General features: G+C 42.2%; 1 protein-coding gene across 2 annotated transcripts in view; it reads left to right on the plus strand.

Annotated features, from left to right (window-relative positions):
* ints6l (integrator complex subunit 6 like) overlaps positions 1–17,958 on the plus strand; it is a 122,340-nt gene that overhangs the window by 46,577 nt on the left and 57,805 nt on the right. The window contains exons 5-7 of one of the 2 annotated variants that reach the window (XR_009446701.1): positions 8,514–8,697; positions 16,038–16,239; positions 16,509–16,623. Coding sequence is in view for 1 of the 2 variants with exons in the window: in XM_059651305.1 (XP_059507288.1) it covers positions 8,514–8,697; positions 16,509–16,637 (313 nt within the window). In the remaining variant the exon portion in view is untranslated. Of the gene's footprint in view, positions 1–8,513; positions 8,698–16,037; positions 16,240–16,508; positions 16,638–17,958 lie in introns of those variants that run through there. The other variant, XM_059651305.1, reaches the window with a different exon arrangement.

A 17,958-nucleotide genomic window follows, 5' to 3' on the forward strand; every position in this document is an offset into this window, starting at 1 on the left:
CGTCTTTCTAATGTCAATAATCCTAATTTACTCAACCTGTCTTCGTAGCTTTCACCCTCCATACCAGGCAACATCCTGGTGAATCTCCTCTTCACCCTCTCCAAAGCATCCACATCCTTTTGGTAGTGTGGCGGCCAGGACTGTGCATAGTATTCCAAATGTGGTCGAACAAAAATCCAATACAACTGTAATATGACCTGACAACTCTTGTACTCAATACCCTGTCCGATGAATGAAAGCATGCCATATGTCTTCTTGACCATTCTATCGACCTGCGTTGCCACCTTCAGGGTACAATGGACCTGAACACCCATCTCTCTCTGTGCATCAATTCTCCCCAGGAATTTTCCATTTACCATACAGTTCACTCTTGAATTGGATCTTCCAAAATGTATCACTTACATTTGCCTGGATTGAATTCCATCTGCCATTTCTCCACCCAACTCTCCGATCTATTTATATTGTGCTGCATTCTCTGACAGTCCCCTTCACTATCAGTTACTCCACTAATCTTAGTGTCATCTGCAAACTTGCTGATCAGACCATCTATACCTTCCTCCAGATCATTTATGTATATCACAAACAACAGTGGCCCCAACATGGATCCCTGTGGAACACCATTGGCCACAGTTCTCCATTTTGAAAAACTCCCTTCTACTATAACTCTCTGTCTCCTGTTTCCCAGCCAGTTCTCTATCCATTTAGCTAGTACACCCTGGACCCCATGCAGCGTCGCTTTCTCCATCAGCCTATTGTGAGGAACCTCATCAAACGCCTTACTGAAGTTCTGGATGTGAGTTTGCTCACTGAGCTGGAAGGCTAGTTTTCAGATGTTTCGTCACCATTCTAGGTAACATCATCAGTGAGCCTCTGACGAAGCGCTGGTGTAATGTCCTGCTTTCTATTTATCTGTTTAGGTTTCCTTGGGTTGGTTATGTCATTTCCTGAGTTGGTGATGTCATTTCCTGTTCTTTTTCTCAGAGGATGGTAGATTGGCTCCAAATCAATGTGTTTGTTGAAGGAGTTTCGGTTGGAATGCCATGCTTCTAGGAATTCTCGTGCATGTCTCTGTTTGGCTTGTCCTAGGATGGATGTGTTGTCCCAATCAAAGTGGTGTCCTTCCTCAAGGATACGAGTGATAGTAGGTCATGCCATTTTATGGCTCGTTGATGTTCATGTATCCTGGTGGCTGGCTTTCTGCCTGTTTGTCCAATGTAGTATGTGTCACAGTTCTTGCAAGGTATTTTGTAGATGACGTTCGTTTTGCTTGTTGTCTGTATCGGGTCTTTTAAGTTCATTAGCTGCTGTTTTAGTGTGTTGGTGGGTTTGTGGGCTACCCTGATGCCAAGAGGTCCGAGTAGTTTGGCAGTCATTTCGGAAATGTCTTTGATGTAGGGGAAAGTGGTTATGGTTTCTGAGCCCGTTTTTTCTGTTTGTTTGGGTTTGTTGCTGAGAAATCGGCGGACTGTGTTCTTGGGTACCCATTCTTTTTTGAATACGCTATATAGGTGATTTTCTTCTGCTCTTCGTAGTTCCTTTGTGCTGCAGTGTGTGGTGGCTCGTTGGAATAATGTTCTAAGGCAGCTTCGTTTGTGGGTGTTGGGATGGTTGCTGCTGTAGTTCAGTATTTGGTCCGCATGTGTTGTTTTCCTATAGATGCTGGTTTGAAGTTCAAAGAGCAGAAGAAAATCACCTATACAGCGTATTCAAAAAGAATGGGTACCCAATGAACACAGTCCGCCGATTTCTCAGCAACAAACCCAAACAAACAGACAAAACGGGCCCAGAAACCATAACCACTTTCCCCTACATCAAAGACATTTCCGAAATGACTGCCAGACTACTCGGACCTCTTGGCATCAGGGTAGCCCACAAACCCACCAACACACTAAAACAGCAGCTAATGAACTTAAAAGACCCGATACAGACAACAAGCAAAGCGAACGTCATCTACAAAATACCTTGCAAGAACTGTGACACATACTACATTGGACAAACAGGCAGAAAGCTAGCCACCAGGATACATGAACATTAACTAGCCATAAAATGACATGACCTACTATCACTCGTACCCTTGAGAAGGACACCACTTTGATTGGGACAACACATCCATCCTAGGACAAGACAAACAGAGACATGCACGAGAATTCCTAGAAGCATGGCATTCCAACCGGAATTCCATAAACAAACACATTGATTTGGAGCCAATCTACCATCCTCTGAGAAAAAGAACAGGAAATGACATCACCAACTCAGGAAATGACATAACCAACCCAAGGAAACCTAAACAGATAAATAGAAAGCAGGACATAACGCCAGCGCTTCGTCGGAGGCTCACTGATGATGTTACCTAGAATGGTGATGAAACGTCTGAAAATGAACGTTCCAGCTCAGCGAGCAAACTCACATCCAGAACCTCAACCTTTGCTACAAATCTTCTCAAAACTCGCTAGCCTTACTGAAGTCCATATGACATCGGCACCCCTTCCCTCATCTATGAACTTTGTTTACAAACAGCTTTTCCCACTGCCTAATCAAAGCAACAATCTAAAGATCATTCATTGAGCACGTGACTTGTTTTTAAAAGTGCAACAGTTGCCTCCACAAGTGTACCGAACATAAAATGACACATTCCAACTATGCCATTCCAATTGTGACATTGAGCTACATGAAGAGATATTAAGTCAAGTGACTAAAATCTTGTTGCACAATGTAGCTTTTAAAGAGCATCTTAAAAGAGGAAAGTCATGTTGAAGGTTATTTCCCTTGTGGGAGAGTCTAGGACCAGAAGGCATAATCTCAGAGTGAAGTGTCGCCCATATCAGACAGAGATGTAGGGAAATTTCTTCCCTAAGGGTAGTGTATCTGAGGAATTCCTTGCTGAAGAGGATGGTTGAGCCTGTTAATAACTATATTGAAGGATGAGTGAGGCAGACAGATTTTAATCAGTATGGGAAATGGTGTAAAATTAGAGATGAGAATGATCAGATGAAACATGAACTCATTGAATAAAGAACCAGGAGGACAAAGAACAATACAACGCAGGGACAGACCCTTCAGCCCACCAAGCCTGTGCCTTTGCTCTTCTATGCTAAAACTTTCTTCACTTATAGGATCTGTATTCCCTTCCTAATCATGTATTCATCCAGGTGCTCCTTGAATGCTGGTTTTGTGACTGTTTCTACCACCTCCTCTGGCAGTGCATTATAGGCACTCCTCACCCTTTGTGAGGAGAACCTGCCTGGGACATCTCTTTCAAACTGTCAAACTGTACTGTTCCCTACTCCTACTTCACCCTGGGGAAAACATCCTCATACTTTCCACTCTATCTGTGCCATTCACAACCTTATAAACTTCTAACAGGTTGCCCTTTAGCCTCGTGCATTCCACTGAAAACAAACCCAGTCTATCCAACCTTTCTTCATTGGTAGGGGGATTTTACCTGGCAACCACCTGGTAAATCTTTTGTGTATCCTATCCACAGCATCCATATCCTTCTGGTGCTGTGGTAATTAGAACTGTGGCCTAACTAAAGTTTTATAAAGCTGCAGCATAATTTGCCTATCCTTTTACTCAGTGCCCCTGCCAATGAAGGCAAGCATGCCATAGGCCTTTTTTACTGTCTTATCTACCTGTGCTGCCACCTTCAATGTTCTGTGGACCTGCACACCCAGATCCTTCTGCATATCAATACTGCTAAGGGTTTTGCCATTCTATCTGTACTTGCCCTTCCAAAATGCATCATTTCACGTTTGTACAGATTAAACTCCGTCTGCCATTTTCCCACCCACGTCACCAACTAATCTATATCCTGCTGTATCTGTTGATAATCCTCCTCACTATCTACAACTCCACCAACCTTTTGTATCACCCATAAACCTACTAATTAGACCAGCCACGTTTTCTTCCAAATCATTTGTGTTGATCATGAACAGCAGAAGGCCCGACACTGATCCCTGAGGAACACCGCTAGCCACAACCTTGTATTCTGAAAAGCATTCTTCCACCGCTACCCTCTGTCTCCTATGACTAAGCCAGTTCTGTATCTATCTTGCAGCTCACCCTTTGAACTGGTCTGTCACAAGGGGCCATGTCAGAGTCTTTACTGGAGTCCATGTAGACAACATCAATTGTTTTTCCCTCAACAATCATCTTCATCACCACCTTAAAGAACTCAATCACGTTAATAAGGCACTACCTGCCCCGCACAAAATCATGCTGTCTATCACTAATAAGTCCATTTGCTTCTACATGTGTATAGCTCTTGTCCCCCTAGAATCTTTTCCAGTAATTTCCCTACTGCTGACATGAGGCTCAGAGGCTTGGATTATCCCTGCTACCCTTAAACAATGGGACAACATTGGCTACCCTCTAGTCCATTGGGACCTTACCTGTGGCCAAAGAGGACACAAAGATGTATCAATGCTGCAGCAGTTTGTTCTCTTGCCTCCCTTAATATTCTGGGATGGATCCCTCAGCACCCAGGGATTTGTCCACCACTATGAATACATACTTTTGGTTATGTCTTCTCAAAGGAAGACAAATCATATACCAGAAATGTTGGAGAATGCAAAGTTTACTGAGAGGAAAGAATTGAGGGAGATCAATATTAGTAGAGAAATAGTGCTGGGAAATTTGGTGGGATTGATGGTAGATAAATCCCCAGGGCTTGATGATCTATATCACAGAATACTTAATGAAGTGGTTCTAGAAATAGTGGATGCATCAGTGATCATCTTCCAAATTCTATAGATTCTGGAACAGTCCTTGCGGTTTGGAGAGTAACTAATGTAACTCCAAATTCAAAAAGGGAGGTAGAGGGAAAACGGGGAAGTATAGACCAGTAAGCCTAACGTCAATAGTGGGAAAAATTCTTGAATCTATTATCAAGGACTTTATAGAGGAACATTTAGAAAGCAGTCGCAGGATCAGAGTCAGCATGGATTTATGAAGGGGAAATCATGCTTGTCTAAACCTGTTGGAATTCTATGAAGATGTAACCAGTAGAGTGGGAACCTGTCAATGTGGTATATTTGTACTTTCAGAAAACATTTGACGAAGTTCGGCAAAAGAGATTATTGTGCAAGATTCAAGCACATGGAATTGTGGAAAGTGTATTGAGATGGATAGAAACCTGGTTGGCAGGGAGGTAACAAAAAGTAGGAATTAATAGTTCCTTTTCAAATCGGCAGGTGGTAATTAGTGGGGTGCCACAAAGATTTTGCTGAGACCCCAGTTATTCATAATGTTTATTAATGATTTGAATGAGGGAATAAAGTGTAACATCTCCAAGTTTGCAAAAGATACCACGTTGGATGGGAGGGTGAACTGTGACGAGAATGCAGAAATCCTTCAGCATGATTTGGACAGGTTGGGTGAGTGGGCAAACCAATGGCAGATTCAATATAATTTGTATAAATGTGAGGTTACTACCTGAATGACACTAAATTGGGAGAGAGGAGTGTGCAGAGGGACCTGGTTGTCCTTGTGTAACAGTCGCTGAAGATAAGCATGCAGGTGCCACAGGTGGTAAAGAAGGAAAATGGTATGTTGGCCTTCATTGCGAGAGGTTTCAAGTATAGGAGCAGGGATGTGTTGTTGCAGTTGTACAGGACCTTGGTGAGGCTACAAGTGGTGTGTTCTGTGCTGTTTTGATCTAATTTTCCGAGGAAGGATGCTCTTGCTGCCAAGGGAGTGCAGTGAAGAATTACCAGGCTAACTCCGGGGATAGTGGGACTGATATGAGGAGAGATTGACTGACTAGGTTGGGATTTTTTTTTGCTAGTATTCAAACGAATGAGAGCGTATCTCATAGAAACTTATAAAATTCTAACAGGACTAGACAGGATAGATGCGGAGAGAATGCTTCCAATGGTGGATGTGTCCTGAACCAGGGGTCACAGTCTGAGGATTCGGGGTGGACCATTTAGGACAGAGATGAGGAAACATTTCTTCACCTGATGAGTGGTGAGCCTTTGGAATTTATCACCACAGAAGCAGTTGTTGCCAAAACATTGAATGTTTTCAGGAGGTTTGTAGGGATAGCACTTAAGGTAAATGTGATCAAAGGAGACAATGATTATGGGAAGAAAGCAGGATTAGGTTATTGAGTTGAGTTAGGTTATTCAGCTATGATTGTGATGAATGGCAGAGCAGGCTCAAAGGGCCGAGTGGCCTCCTGCTCCTATCTTCTATGTTATGACATATAACACCTTTTTCAATAGCAACTTCTCTTAGAAATTTGACACTCCCTTCCCTGAGATAATCCTCCACCAATTCCTTCTCCGCGGGAAATACCAATACAGAGTATTCATTTAGGACCTCACCTACCTCTTCTGGCTCCACACATAGATTCACTCCTTTGTCCTTGAGCAGTCCATCACTTTCCTGGCTACCCTCTTGCCTTTTATATAGGATAAAAAGCCTTGATTCTCTTTTATCCTATTTGTTAATGATTTTTCATGACCCCTTTTAGCTCTTCTAATCCTTTGTTTAAGTTCTTTCCTACTTTCCTTATATACTTCAAGGGGTCCCAACCTCCTCCACATCCTCCATATGAATACTTCCTTTCTCTATTTGACCAATGTGGTAACACTCCTGGTCATCCAAGGTTCACATAAATTGCCATACCTATCCATTATTCTCTCAGGAATGTATTGTTTGAAATACTCCCACATGCCTGATGTGCATTTACCCTCAGCCACCTGCAATCAAAATTCTCCAGTTGTCATCTAAAATTGTTGTAGTTCACCTTCCCCCAATTTAACACCTTCACCTGAGACTGCTGTTGTCTCTGTCCCTGAGTATCTTAAAACTCAGTATTATGGTCACTAATCCCAAAATGCCCCCTCATTGAAACTTGACTGACCTGGCAGGACTCATTTCCCAAAACCAGGTCCAGTGTAACCTTTTCCCTGATTGGACTGCCCCATCCAAGCCCCTAGCACGAAGTGAGCCCCAGTCACTGTAGGGGAAATTAAAATCACCTGTTGCAACAACCCTGATGTTTTTGCAGCCTTCCAAAATCTAACTACTTATTCTCTCCTCTGTCTTCCTTTGGCTTTTGGGAGGCCTGTAGTATACTCCCAGCATTGTGATTTCACCTTTACTGTTCCTGAGTTCTACCCATATTGCCTCCCTACATGAGTCCCCTGGTGTACCCTCCCTCAGTACAGCTGTGAGATACTCCTTTACTAGCAATGCAACTCCTCCACCCTTTTTACCTCCCTTTCTATCACACCTGAAACATCTAAATCCTGGGACATTTCTGCTGCCAATCCTGTCCCTCTTGCAGCCATTCTCTGTAATCTTGATAAAGTCATACAGAGCACAGAGTGACAGAGCTGATGAATTGGGCTAGATGACCAACTTTTGCCTGTCTGTACTTAATCATGTCTGAAGCATTTTGGATACCCTGAGTTGTGTTTGAATCACTGCGATGTGCTGACGTTTTGGAAGTCCTTAGTACACAGTCTCATGATTATTGTCCAGTGAAACAGGCTGCAAAGGTTGAATTCAGTGTTGCCCTTCCCTTGTTACCTTCAGGTAATATTTTCTTTGCCTTATCCCATTGTTCATAATTCACAAACGTAAGGATAAAGTATTTTTCCTATGTTGTAGCTGTTTTACAAATATATGTTGGAATGTTTATAAAAAAATACAGGACCTGTTTTTAAAAATGTTTTGTTTGTGTGTGAGAAAATAAGTGGTTATATTTGCAGGTTCTGCTGCTGCTGAGTATTTTCAGAATTGTCCAATTTTATTGGATTTGAAGAAGTTAATTTTTCTCTTTTTTTTGTATTTATCATGCCACTTGGCGTATTGAGATTCTGTCCTAAAACAGCAATCTGACCTCTACTGGTAGAAATGTAGTCAGGGAGCTCTCCCGGATTAGATTGTACTGAAACATGTAGTGGCATTTTTTTGTAGTGGTGGGGGTCTCACCTACCAGCTGAAGAGCCAATGAGACTACCGTATTGCTTCTGTTCAGTAAAGTGTCAATCAGGCACTTGATTGAGCAGCAGCAGACGTCCCGTGCTCATGGACCCCATGGGTGAATGAGCTGCTTGCTAACTAGAGGCCAGCAGTTTGAGTGGATTTGGCAGTGGTTGCTGCTGTGCTTAAATGCTGAGAATCATCACTGGATCCCAGGTCACAGGTGAGTGATAACAGGAGCAATATTTGGGGAAGGAAGATGAGAGGGGTCAGGACATGGCTCCCAGCAGGCATTCCTTGCAGATACTGGATTCCTCGATCAGATGCTGAGTGGGTTGAGAGGGGGCCTCCCCAACCCTGTAATGGTTTGTTTGGTATGCTACCCACATAGGTAGCCCACTGCTTTGTCTTTAGGTTGGAGGTGAGTGCATCCCCGACCTCAGTCTTCTTATCTAATTGCCCCTCTCGCCCGTCCAACAGAACTTGCCCATGGGAAGGGCATTAAATTCTGTTTTTTTTAACATGTTACTAAAATGTTAAATCATATCTGTTCTTTGAATTTTATCTCCCTATTGCAGCTTCACCTGCCATTAAATTCCCCCCTACCTGGCAGTGAATTGACAAAAGAACCATTCCGTTGGGATCAGAGGTTGTTTGCGCTGGTCCTTCGTCTCCCTGGTGCTTCATCTCTCGAAGCAGAGCAACTCGGCAGTGTACCATCAGATGAGTCTGCAGTAACCCAAATGTGTGAAGTAACAGGAGGTGAGTGAACAATCGGATTGACCAAGAGAAAGAAGTTAATTTAGATTTCTGAGTTGATTGTATATTTCTGCCTAGGTGGCTCGTGGGTGCAGCTGGGTTTATGATGTTGTGAATATTGGACATTAAGATGCTGAAACAGATGATTACTAAGTCATGGTAATATTTATAAATAATTGTCGTAGTGAATGCACTGCCACTGGATAACTGACAGAAAATTGCATTTTATTGATGCCCACTTACACATCAAAGTGTCAATGTAGGTAGAATTTGTAAAACCATAACCTTAAAAACAAATTTGTTATTGGGATGTGAGCAGCACTGATATGGATTTGCTGTTTATACCAGTTTACCCCAGAAGGTGAGAAGTGAGGTTCTCTTCATTACTAAAGTACTGGTCCTTCACTGAGTCAATAGGATCAGTACCAGTAATTTACATCCAAATTGCAGTGGAGATCCCATGTCATTTGTGTTGTCAACCATCTTGGTGTTAAGTTTATATGGCGGGTGTGGCTAATGCTGTCAAAGTAACTTTGGTGAGTTATTGCAGTGCATTCAACTGATGTACACTTTACAACCCAGAGCAAGCTAGTGATGAAAGGGCTGGGAACTGAGTTAAGGGATGCAGGCCAAGTATCTTAAATGGTGTTCAGACATGAAGGCACTGTCACAGGTTTGACCTAGCATTTTTAGTGTAGCGATTGTCATTACTTAGCCCATCTGTGGTGCAACTATATTCTGCCTCATTTGATAGTTTCACCCTTCTGTCACCAAAGTAAATTCACACACTTGACTCCCTTGTTTTGAGAATGGATGAGTCTCCCAGTCTAGGTCAGGAGCTTGACTAACTCTAGATGGAAGCTGACAAATGACAGATTTCCAAGAAGGTTGAATATGTGTCTCAGGGGAAAGGATTTTGTAACACCAAAGTGAAACATAGTGTTAGATACATTAGAAAAGTATCAGCCAATGAAGTTTCATTAGAAGGGGCAGTGTGGGTGCACAGGAGATTTACAGTCTGTCAGAGGGTGAAGAAAAATATTGAGCAATAAAACTATAAAAGTGCTGAAACTGTTCACCCGGGTAAACAGAACTTGGAAACAGAAAAAGGTAAGAGACATTGATAGGAGATAATAAGAACTGCAGATGCTAGAGTCTGAGATAACATAGTATGGAGCTGGAGGAACACAGCAGGCCAGGCAGCATCAGGGGAGCAGGAAAGTTGATGTTTCAGGTTGCGACTCTTCTTCAGGAAAAGGGTCCTGAACTGAAACGTCAATTTTCCTGCTCTTCTGATGCAGCCTGGCCTGCTGTCTTCCTCCAGACATTGATGGGAGTTGTTTTGTGGGCTACTAAAGAGTAGTAGTGATGTAAGGCATGGTATAAGTCAGGACATTAGAGGCACATGTAACAAGGGAGATGCCAATCTAATTCACAGTTATGCTGTGGACACCACCTTTCCAGAATGCATAAAAGATGATGTTCTCTACAGTAGGATTTTCTTTTATGGATTATGGATGTCACTGGCAAGGCCAGCATTTGTTGCCTGACCCTAATTTGATTTGAACTGAGTGGGTTGCTTCACCATTTCAGAGGGCATTTAAGAAACACGTTATTTTTTGGGTCTGGAATCAGCTGCAGGCCAAATGGGGAAGAACAATTAGTGAACCAGGTGGGTTGTTGCAATAATTAATGTTAGATTCATGGTCATAGAAACATAGTAACTATAGTGGACTATTTAGCCCAGCGACCATGCTCCATTATTTAAAATGATTCTTCCTTATCAAACACTTGAATGCCTTTTACCCATGCCATTCTTATCATCTCTTGCACTATTGATAAACAAAAATTTATCAACTCCTGCTTTAAATATACTTGAAGACTAAGCTTTCATCGCCCTCTTGGGTAGAGCATTTCATAGGCTCACCAATCTCTAAGTAACAAAAAATCCTTTCCTCATTTCAGTTCTAAATGGCACGCCCTACTATTTTAAAATTATGCTCCCTGGTTTTAGACTCCCCCAACCAAGTGAAACATCTTACCTGCATCTACCCTGTCTGTTCCTCTAAGCATTTTGTATTTTTTAAATGACTTTATTCTCTCAGGTTTTAAAGAATGAGAAGTAAAGGTCCAGTTTGCCCAATCTCTCTTCGTAGATCAGTCCTGCATAGCACTCCTTCTGTGTTGATACTCTCTTTCCTGACATAAGGAGAACAAAACTGAGTTCTTTACTCCAGGTCCTCTTATACCGTGACAGCCATTCATTTCCAGTTATTTATTATTTTTAAATTCTACCAGCAGTATGAACTTGACTTAGCCATGGGCTTTGAATCATTGGTTCCGTGACATTGCTACAACACCACCGTCTCCCCTGTGCAATTAAAAATGATTAGTTAATAATCCTCTGAAAACAAGCCTCGAGAGAAGAGTGACCATGGATCTATGTGATTGTTAACTTTCAAAGGGATGTAGGTCAGTTTGAAATCAGGAACCTGACGTAAACAAAGGTATGAGAGATAAATTAGTTAAGGTAGATTGGATAAGTGTATTAAAAGTAGATGTTCATTGGCTAGCTATTTTTAAAAAAGTGTGATTTTGAACATTGCAATCCTTTTAAACATAAAAACTTAGCAGGAAAGGTGGTCCAATCCTAATTGATTTATTGTCATGTGTACCTAAGTACAGCAAAAAAAAACTTTGTGAGCAGTATAGACAGATTATAGTAAGCAAGGACATACAGATCATAGGGTGCTTGGACAGAGTGAGGCATACAGGTTACACTGAGCAGGAGATGTGCCAAGCAGATCAACATTAACCAGATCAACGTTAGATAGCCCATTCATCAGTCTAATAATGGCAGGAAAGAAGCTGTTCCTGAATCTGTTGGTGTGTGTGTTCAAGCTTCTGTATCTTCTGCCTGACCGAAGAGGTTGTAGGAGATCATTACCTGGCTGGGTGGGGTCTTTGATGATTTTGGCAGCTTATCTGCAGCAACAAGAAGTGTTAAGGGTGTCCATGGATTGAAGGTCAGCTTTCGTGATGGCCTGGGCTGTGAACACAACCTTCTGTAGTTTGTTACAACCCTGGGGAGAGCAGTTGTCGTACTAGGTAGTTATGCACTCGGACAGTGTACACTCTAAAGTGCATCTGTAAATGTTGATGAGGGTCCTTATGGACAGGCTGAATTTCCTGAGCCGCCTGATGAAGGAGAGGCATTGTTATGCCTTCTTGATTGTATCTATGTGGGACATCCAGGACAGGTGGTTGGTTATTGTCACCCCTGGGAATTTAACGCTCTGAATTCTCTCAGTATCTGCTCTGTTGATGTAGAGGGGGCATATTCTGCTCCTTTCTTTCTGAAGTCAATGATCAGTTCTTTAGTTTTGCTGACGTTGAGAGAGAGAGGTTGTTTTCATGGCACCACGCCACCAAGCTGCCTATCTCGTTTCTGTGTTCTGACTTAACGTTGTTTGATATCCACTCTACCACAGTGTTGTTGTCAGCAAACTTGTAGATGAAGTTTGGACAAAGTTTGGCAACATAGTTGTGGGTGTACAGGGAGTACACTCGGAGCCTGAGAATGCATCCTAGGTGAAGTCTGTATTGTTGAGGGTTATCGTGGAGCAGGTGTAGTTGTCTGTCTTCACTGATTGTGATCTATGGGTTAGGAAGTTGAGCATCCTGTTGTAGAAGGTGGAACTGTGACCTAGGTGTCAGAGTTTTGAGATCAGTCTGGAGGGGGTAATAGTGTTGAAGGCGTAGCTGTAGTTGATGAGCAGGAGTCTAATGCAGGTATCCTTGTTGCCCACATATTCCAGGGAGAAGTGCTTCGCTAGGGATATAGTGTCCACGTTGGTAGGCAAATTGCATGGATTCGAGGCAGGCTGGGAGGCTAGAGTTGATGTGGGCCATGACCAACCTCTTGAAGCACTTTACAATTATTGAAGTCAGAGCCACTGGGGTTAGCATTAATGAAAAGTTAAAGAATATTTGATGAATAGAAGAGGTTTTTTAAAAATTGCTAATTTGAAAATAGTGGCTTGAGGTTTGGGCCAAGGGATGGAAGAAGAGGGATAAAAAAAGATAAACTAGCCAGAAACACACAAATGGTCTATGTGGAGAAATATGTGCAAGGATAAATTTGAGCTCAATATAGACTGAGCCAGGAGAATAAAGGGGAATATGGGAATGACGGAAAGCTAAACAAATTTTTGCCCTGTATTATATCCATACGCATGAAAATTGCAACAGAAACTCAATTTGGAAAGTCTGTGTCCCCAGGCACAGCCTCTGCCATTTTCACAGGAGTAGAAGTGGGGCCTCTTCCAAGTTGCACATCCTTGATTCCTGGAAATAGTTCCCTATGTATTTCAGCAGTTACATCCAAATGTGTCATCTTCTTGAGGTAGGGGTTCAAAACATGGCGTGTGCAGTTTAGACCTCATAGGAACAAGACTGAACCTTATGGATTTGTTTAAGTGTTCTGATGCCCTTTTAAGAGGCGGAACACACCTTTGGGAGAGGTCAGTTGCCCTTAACAGTTATATAAAGTAGACCATGCAAGTATGTAAAAAGTGCATAAACTCACTGGTACTGTCAGCTGTCAAGGAACAGTTGAGATGTGTTACATGTTTAACAGACTGATATCCTTTTGTAGAATTAGGCAGAAGAGACTTTCTAGAGGTTTTCAAGGATTTAATATAAGTAAGCCTATATTTCAGCACAGAAAATGTTTCCATCTTTCCCTTCTGGATCCCTTTCCCTGTTAAGAAGTCTATTCCACACTGGGAAGAACTCAGGTCTTTCTTTTACATAAAGTAAATCCATGCCAATTTATTAATTCACTTAATAAGAACCCAGCTGTTTTGCTTTACCTATACTGTCATGCACAGATGCAACTGCAGCTGGGAGATTGGTGAGGATGAGGTCAAGTATGTTTTTCCCTCTTGTTGGTTCCCTGACCACCTGCCACAGGCACAGTCCAGCAGCTATGTCCTTAAGGGCCCGACCAGGTCAATCAGGATGACTGCTACCAAGCCACTTTTGGTGGTTGACGTTGAAATCCCCCACCCCATTTTGTCCCTTTGCCATCCTCAGTACTGCCTCTAGGTGTTGTTCAACATGGAGGACTACCAATTCATCACTGACACAAGACTATATGCGGTAATCAACAAGGAGTTTCCTTGCCCATGTTTAACCTGAAACCACGAGACTTTATAGGGCCCAGAGTCAATGTTGAGGACTTCCAGGGCAACTCCCACTTGACTGTGGCACCATCTCTGCTGGGCCTGTCCTGCCAATGGGACAGGATATTTCCAGGGATGGGGAGTGGGACATTGTCTGGAATGTATGGTTCCGTGAGGATGAATATGTCAGGTTTGACTTGACTACTCTATGAAACAGCTCCAACGAAAGCATAAGTTGCTGGAAAAGTTAAGCAGGTCTGGCAGCATCTATGAAGAAAAAAACAGTGTTAATGCTTCGGTTCTGGTGACCCTTGCTCAACCGAACAGCTCTCCCAGTATTGACACCAGCCTGCGGATGTTAGTGAGGAGGACTCTGTAGGGTGGACAGGGCTATTTCTGATGTTGTCTTTTCCGGTGCCTACGTCTGATGCCAGACAATCCGCTTGGTTTCATTTCTTTGAGACTTTGTAGCGATCGGTACAGCTGAATAGCTTGCTCGGCCATTTTAGAGGGCAGTCGAGAGTCAACCACATTGCTGTTGGTCTGGAGTCAGATGTGGGCCAGACTAGGTGAAGGTGGCAGATTTCCTTTCTTGAAGCACATCAGTAAACCACATGGGTTTTTCCGATAATCAACAATGATTTCGTGGTCCTCAGTAAATTCTTAATTCCAGACTTTATCTATTGAATTCAAATTCTACCATCGTAGTGGGATTTGAAGCTGGATCTCTGGAACATTACCTGGACTTTCTGGATTTATAGTTTAGGGATAATACCTGTAGGTCCTCACATGCCTTGCTGCTGCCAGACCTGCTGAGGTTTTCCAGCAATATCAGCTTTTCTTTCTAATTTCCAGCATCCCCAGTTCTTTCATTTTTCTGCATTTTCATTTATTGATTATTTCTGAAGGCAAGCCACTTAATCTGTCAATGTGGACACCTTTTCTAACTGCCTTTCTCATGACATGTCTTGCAATTTCTCTCTCGGTGGAGGTACTTAGGGCTTTGATTCTCTGTTATCCTTTCAGCTCAATCAATATCTGTGTGCTACCTCTGTTTGCTAAAGTACTGTGTCAACTCTTAAGCCTTAAACTTAAAATCACTGACTGAACTGCATTACACTGCTGCCTGAACAACATGCTTAAAGTCATTGCACACATATTACATTTAAGGAGTACACAGGGCAAAAGTTAATGTGTTCTTGTTGTATGTATTCTCAACCCCTGGTCAGAAATTTGCTCCTGTTATAAAATACATCCTTTTGCTGATCTGGAATCATGTAATGGTCAAATCATGAGTTTGAATAAAAATAGTATTATCCTATTTTGGTGTGTTGTGTTTTAATGAGTACAAGATCAAGTTGCCTCTCATTGATTATGTAGGAAAGGCAAGTGCTAAAATAAAGAAGAAATCTTTCCCATTTAAGGATATATGATGTTCACACAGGTAAGTCTGTGTTTTCTAAGAAGGACACCTTAGCTTTGGAACTTTCTGATAACATGGTCATTGTACTTCCAGTAGGTCGAATGAGGAAAACCTAATACTAAAACATTGTAAATGAAAATTACTGATACCTGTTATACAGCTCTCTCTGTCTGTCTGTGTCTCTCTCCCTTATGCTCTCTCTTCTTTTTCTTTTTGTCCTGTTCTGCCTTTGTGTGTGTCTCATCCTCCACCCCCAACATGTGGATAAAACTTATGTTACCTTTATTTACTGTCTGTTGTGATATGGGAAGAAGAGAGAAAATTATTGCCCCTTTCTTGGTGTAGTAATGAAAATGACCTTCATGATCTGTTACTTGCTTTTGGACATTGCTGCAAACTGATTCAAGACCCAAAGTTGTTTGGTCAGGCTAGAGAAGTGCAGTGTGGGGACCAACAACGCAGCATTACTTTGCCACCTGAATAAGCAAAGGGTGAAGGGGGTTAATCTGCTCCCTGTTCTGTGTGCCTGGTGCCTTGTTCTGTAGCTGGTACCCAGTGAGAGTGCTGTGTAACTGGTACTTTATGCCAGTGCTGTGTAGCTGTTGTCAGTGCAGGCAGAGATCAGTTGGCCTGTCGATGCAACTGCACTGCAACAGCAGTGGGAGTGCAGATTACATTTGGCATCTTCCTGTGCTATCACCAGGCTTGAAGATCCCTACCTGTTGTTTCTACAGGCAAAGAACAAGTGGATCTGCTCCCGAGTGAGGCTGTGAATCAGCAGAGCTGGGGAAGATCATCTGACTTGAAACCTGAAAATTTATGGGGACACTGTCCCAGAGAATGATTTCTCATAAGATGGAGAGAGAGAGAGAGAGAACTCCTATTAATTTCTGGAGGTTGAACTTCACACACAGAATGTTGAAGAGGCAATCTACGGTAAATGATCCCTCATTACTAAATGTCATATACACAGCAGGAAACAGTGCGAGAATGATTTTGATAATTTGCTCGCAACACTCACTTGCAAATTATGGGTATTACATTACAAGTTTCCCATTGTGTCTCCTTTTTTGCTTTTAGGATGCAAGAGTTAAATTTAAAATGCACATTTTTCAAAGTCATAAAGGGTTTGAGGCACTGCATTAGAAAGTTCGGGATTTAAAGCAAACCAGGATACCTAAGTTGCCTTTTTTTCCCCATTCAAGGTCGTTCCTATTGTGTGCGTACACAGCGAATGTTAAACCAGTGCCTAGAGTCCTTAGTACAGAAAGTCCAAAGTGGAGTGGTTATTAATTTTGAAAAAACTGGACCAGACCCAACACCAGTTGGAGAAGGTAAGAAAAGTATTCCTTAAAAACATTTCCTGTTTGGAACGTCACCAGCAAAGTGTTTACAGGGAATATTCATGATAAGGCTTTGCCATTTCTGTAAAATTTCTGACATTTACATAATATTCTTTGTGCCTCTTTTTGATCAATACTTTAACATACCGATACTGCATCTTGAAGGATGGATATACAGTATATCAACATTCAGGAAGACCATGTTGAAGAGATTGAGCTCATATTTAGCATAAACGAGGGCAGATTTTGACTCCATGGTGATCTAAATGGGTGATACCAGCTTGATATTTATAAAAACCAAAAGAACTGTGGATGCTGTAAATCAGGAACCAAAACAAAGTTGCTGGGAAAAGCTGAGCAGGTCTGGCAGCATCTGTGGAGGAGAAAACAGAGTTAACGTTTCGGGTCCAGTGACCCTTCCTCTCAACTTTGCTTTCGCCTCCACAGCGCCTCCACGCCAGACCTGCTGAGCTTTTCCAGCAACTTTGTTTTTGATCTTGATATATATTCCTGTTGAAATTGGTAGAAGTACAAATGGATGATGATATAAAAGGGTTTGTTGACTTAGTACCATGAGCTTTCAACCACCATGAAGCACAAAGTTTTATTTCACGTCTAAATTGCGTTTGCATGTCCAGAAAATAATGACAGTGCACATGCTAAAATATTGTCACCACTTATGTGTCAGTTAGGGACAGCACTCTGACTTCTGCAAGGCTGCATTTTTAAGAACACAAATTGTAAGTGCAGTACTGAAGGGCTGCTTCATTGATCGTATCATTCTTTTGATGAGACATTAAATGAAGACTGTGTCTTAGTGGTCAGTGTTTCTACCTCTGGACTAGAATGTCCAGAGCCATATCCCACCTGCTACAGAGGTTTATCATAACATGACCAAACAGGCTGGTTAAAAATCGTTCACAATATCCCATAGTTTTAGCTAAAGAGGAGTACGAGGTTTGCCCGTGGCTTGGCCGATCTTTATCCATCTAACTTGTCATTTTATTTAGCCTATTTTTCTAAGCATCCTGTTCTGAGGTGTTATTACACATCTCTGGAGCAGGTGGTACATGAACCCAGGCCCTCTGGTCCAGGCCAGCCATCGCATGACACCAGGTTATAGTCCAACAGATGTATTTGAACACACAAGCTTTCAGAGCCTTATTCCTCCTCCAGGTGTCAATGAGAGAGAGTATCAGACACAGAATTTATAGGTAAAAAATCAAAGGGTCACACTATTGATGAGAATGTACTAAACAAACCTAAGGTGCTGTTAAATCTTTAATCAGTTGAAGGTTTTAATTGATTAATG

The sequence above is a fragment of the Stegostoma tigrinum genome, chromosome 15 (assembly GCF_030684315.1).
Source record: "Stegostoma tigrinum isolate sSteTig4 chromosome 15, sSteTig4.hap1, whole genome shotgun sequence".
NCBI lineage: Eukaryota > Metazoa > Chordata > Chondrichthyes > Orectolobiformes > Stegostomatidae > Stegostoma > Stegostoma tigrinum.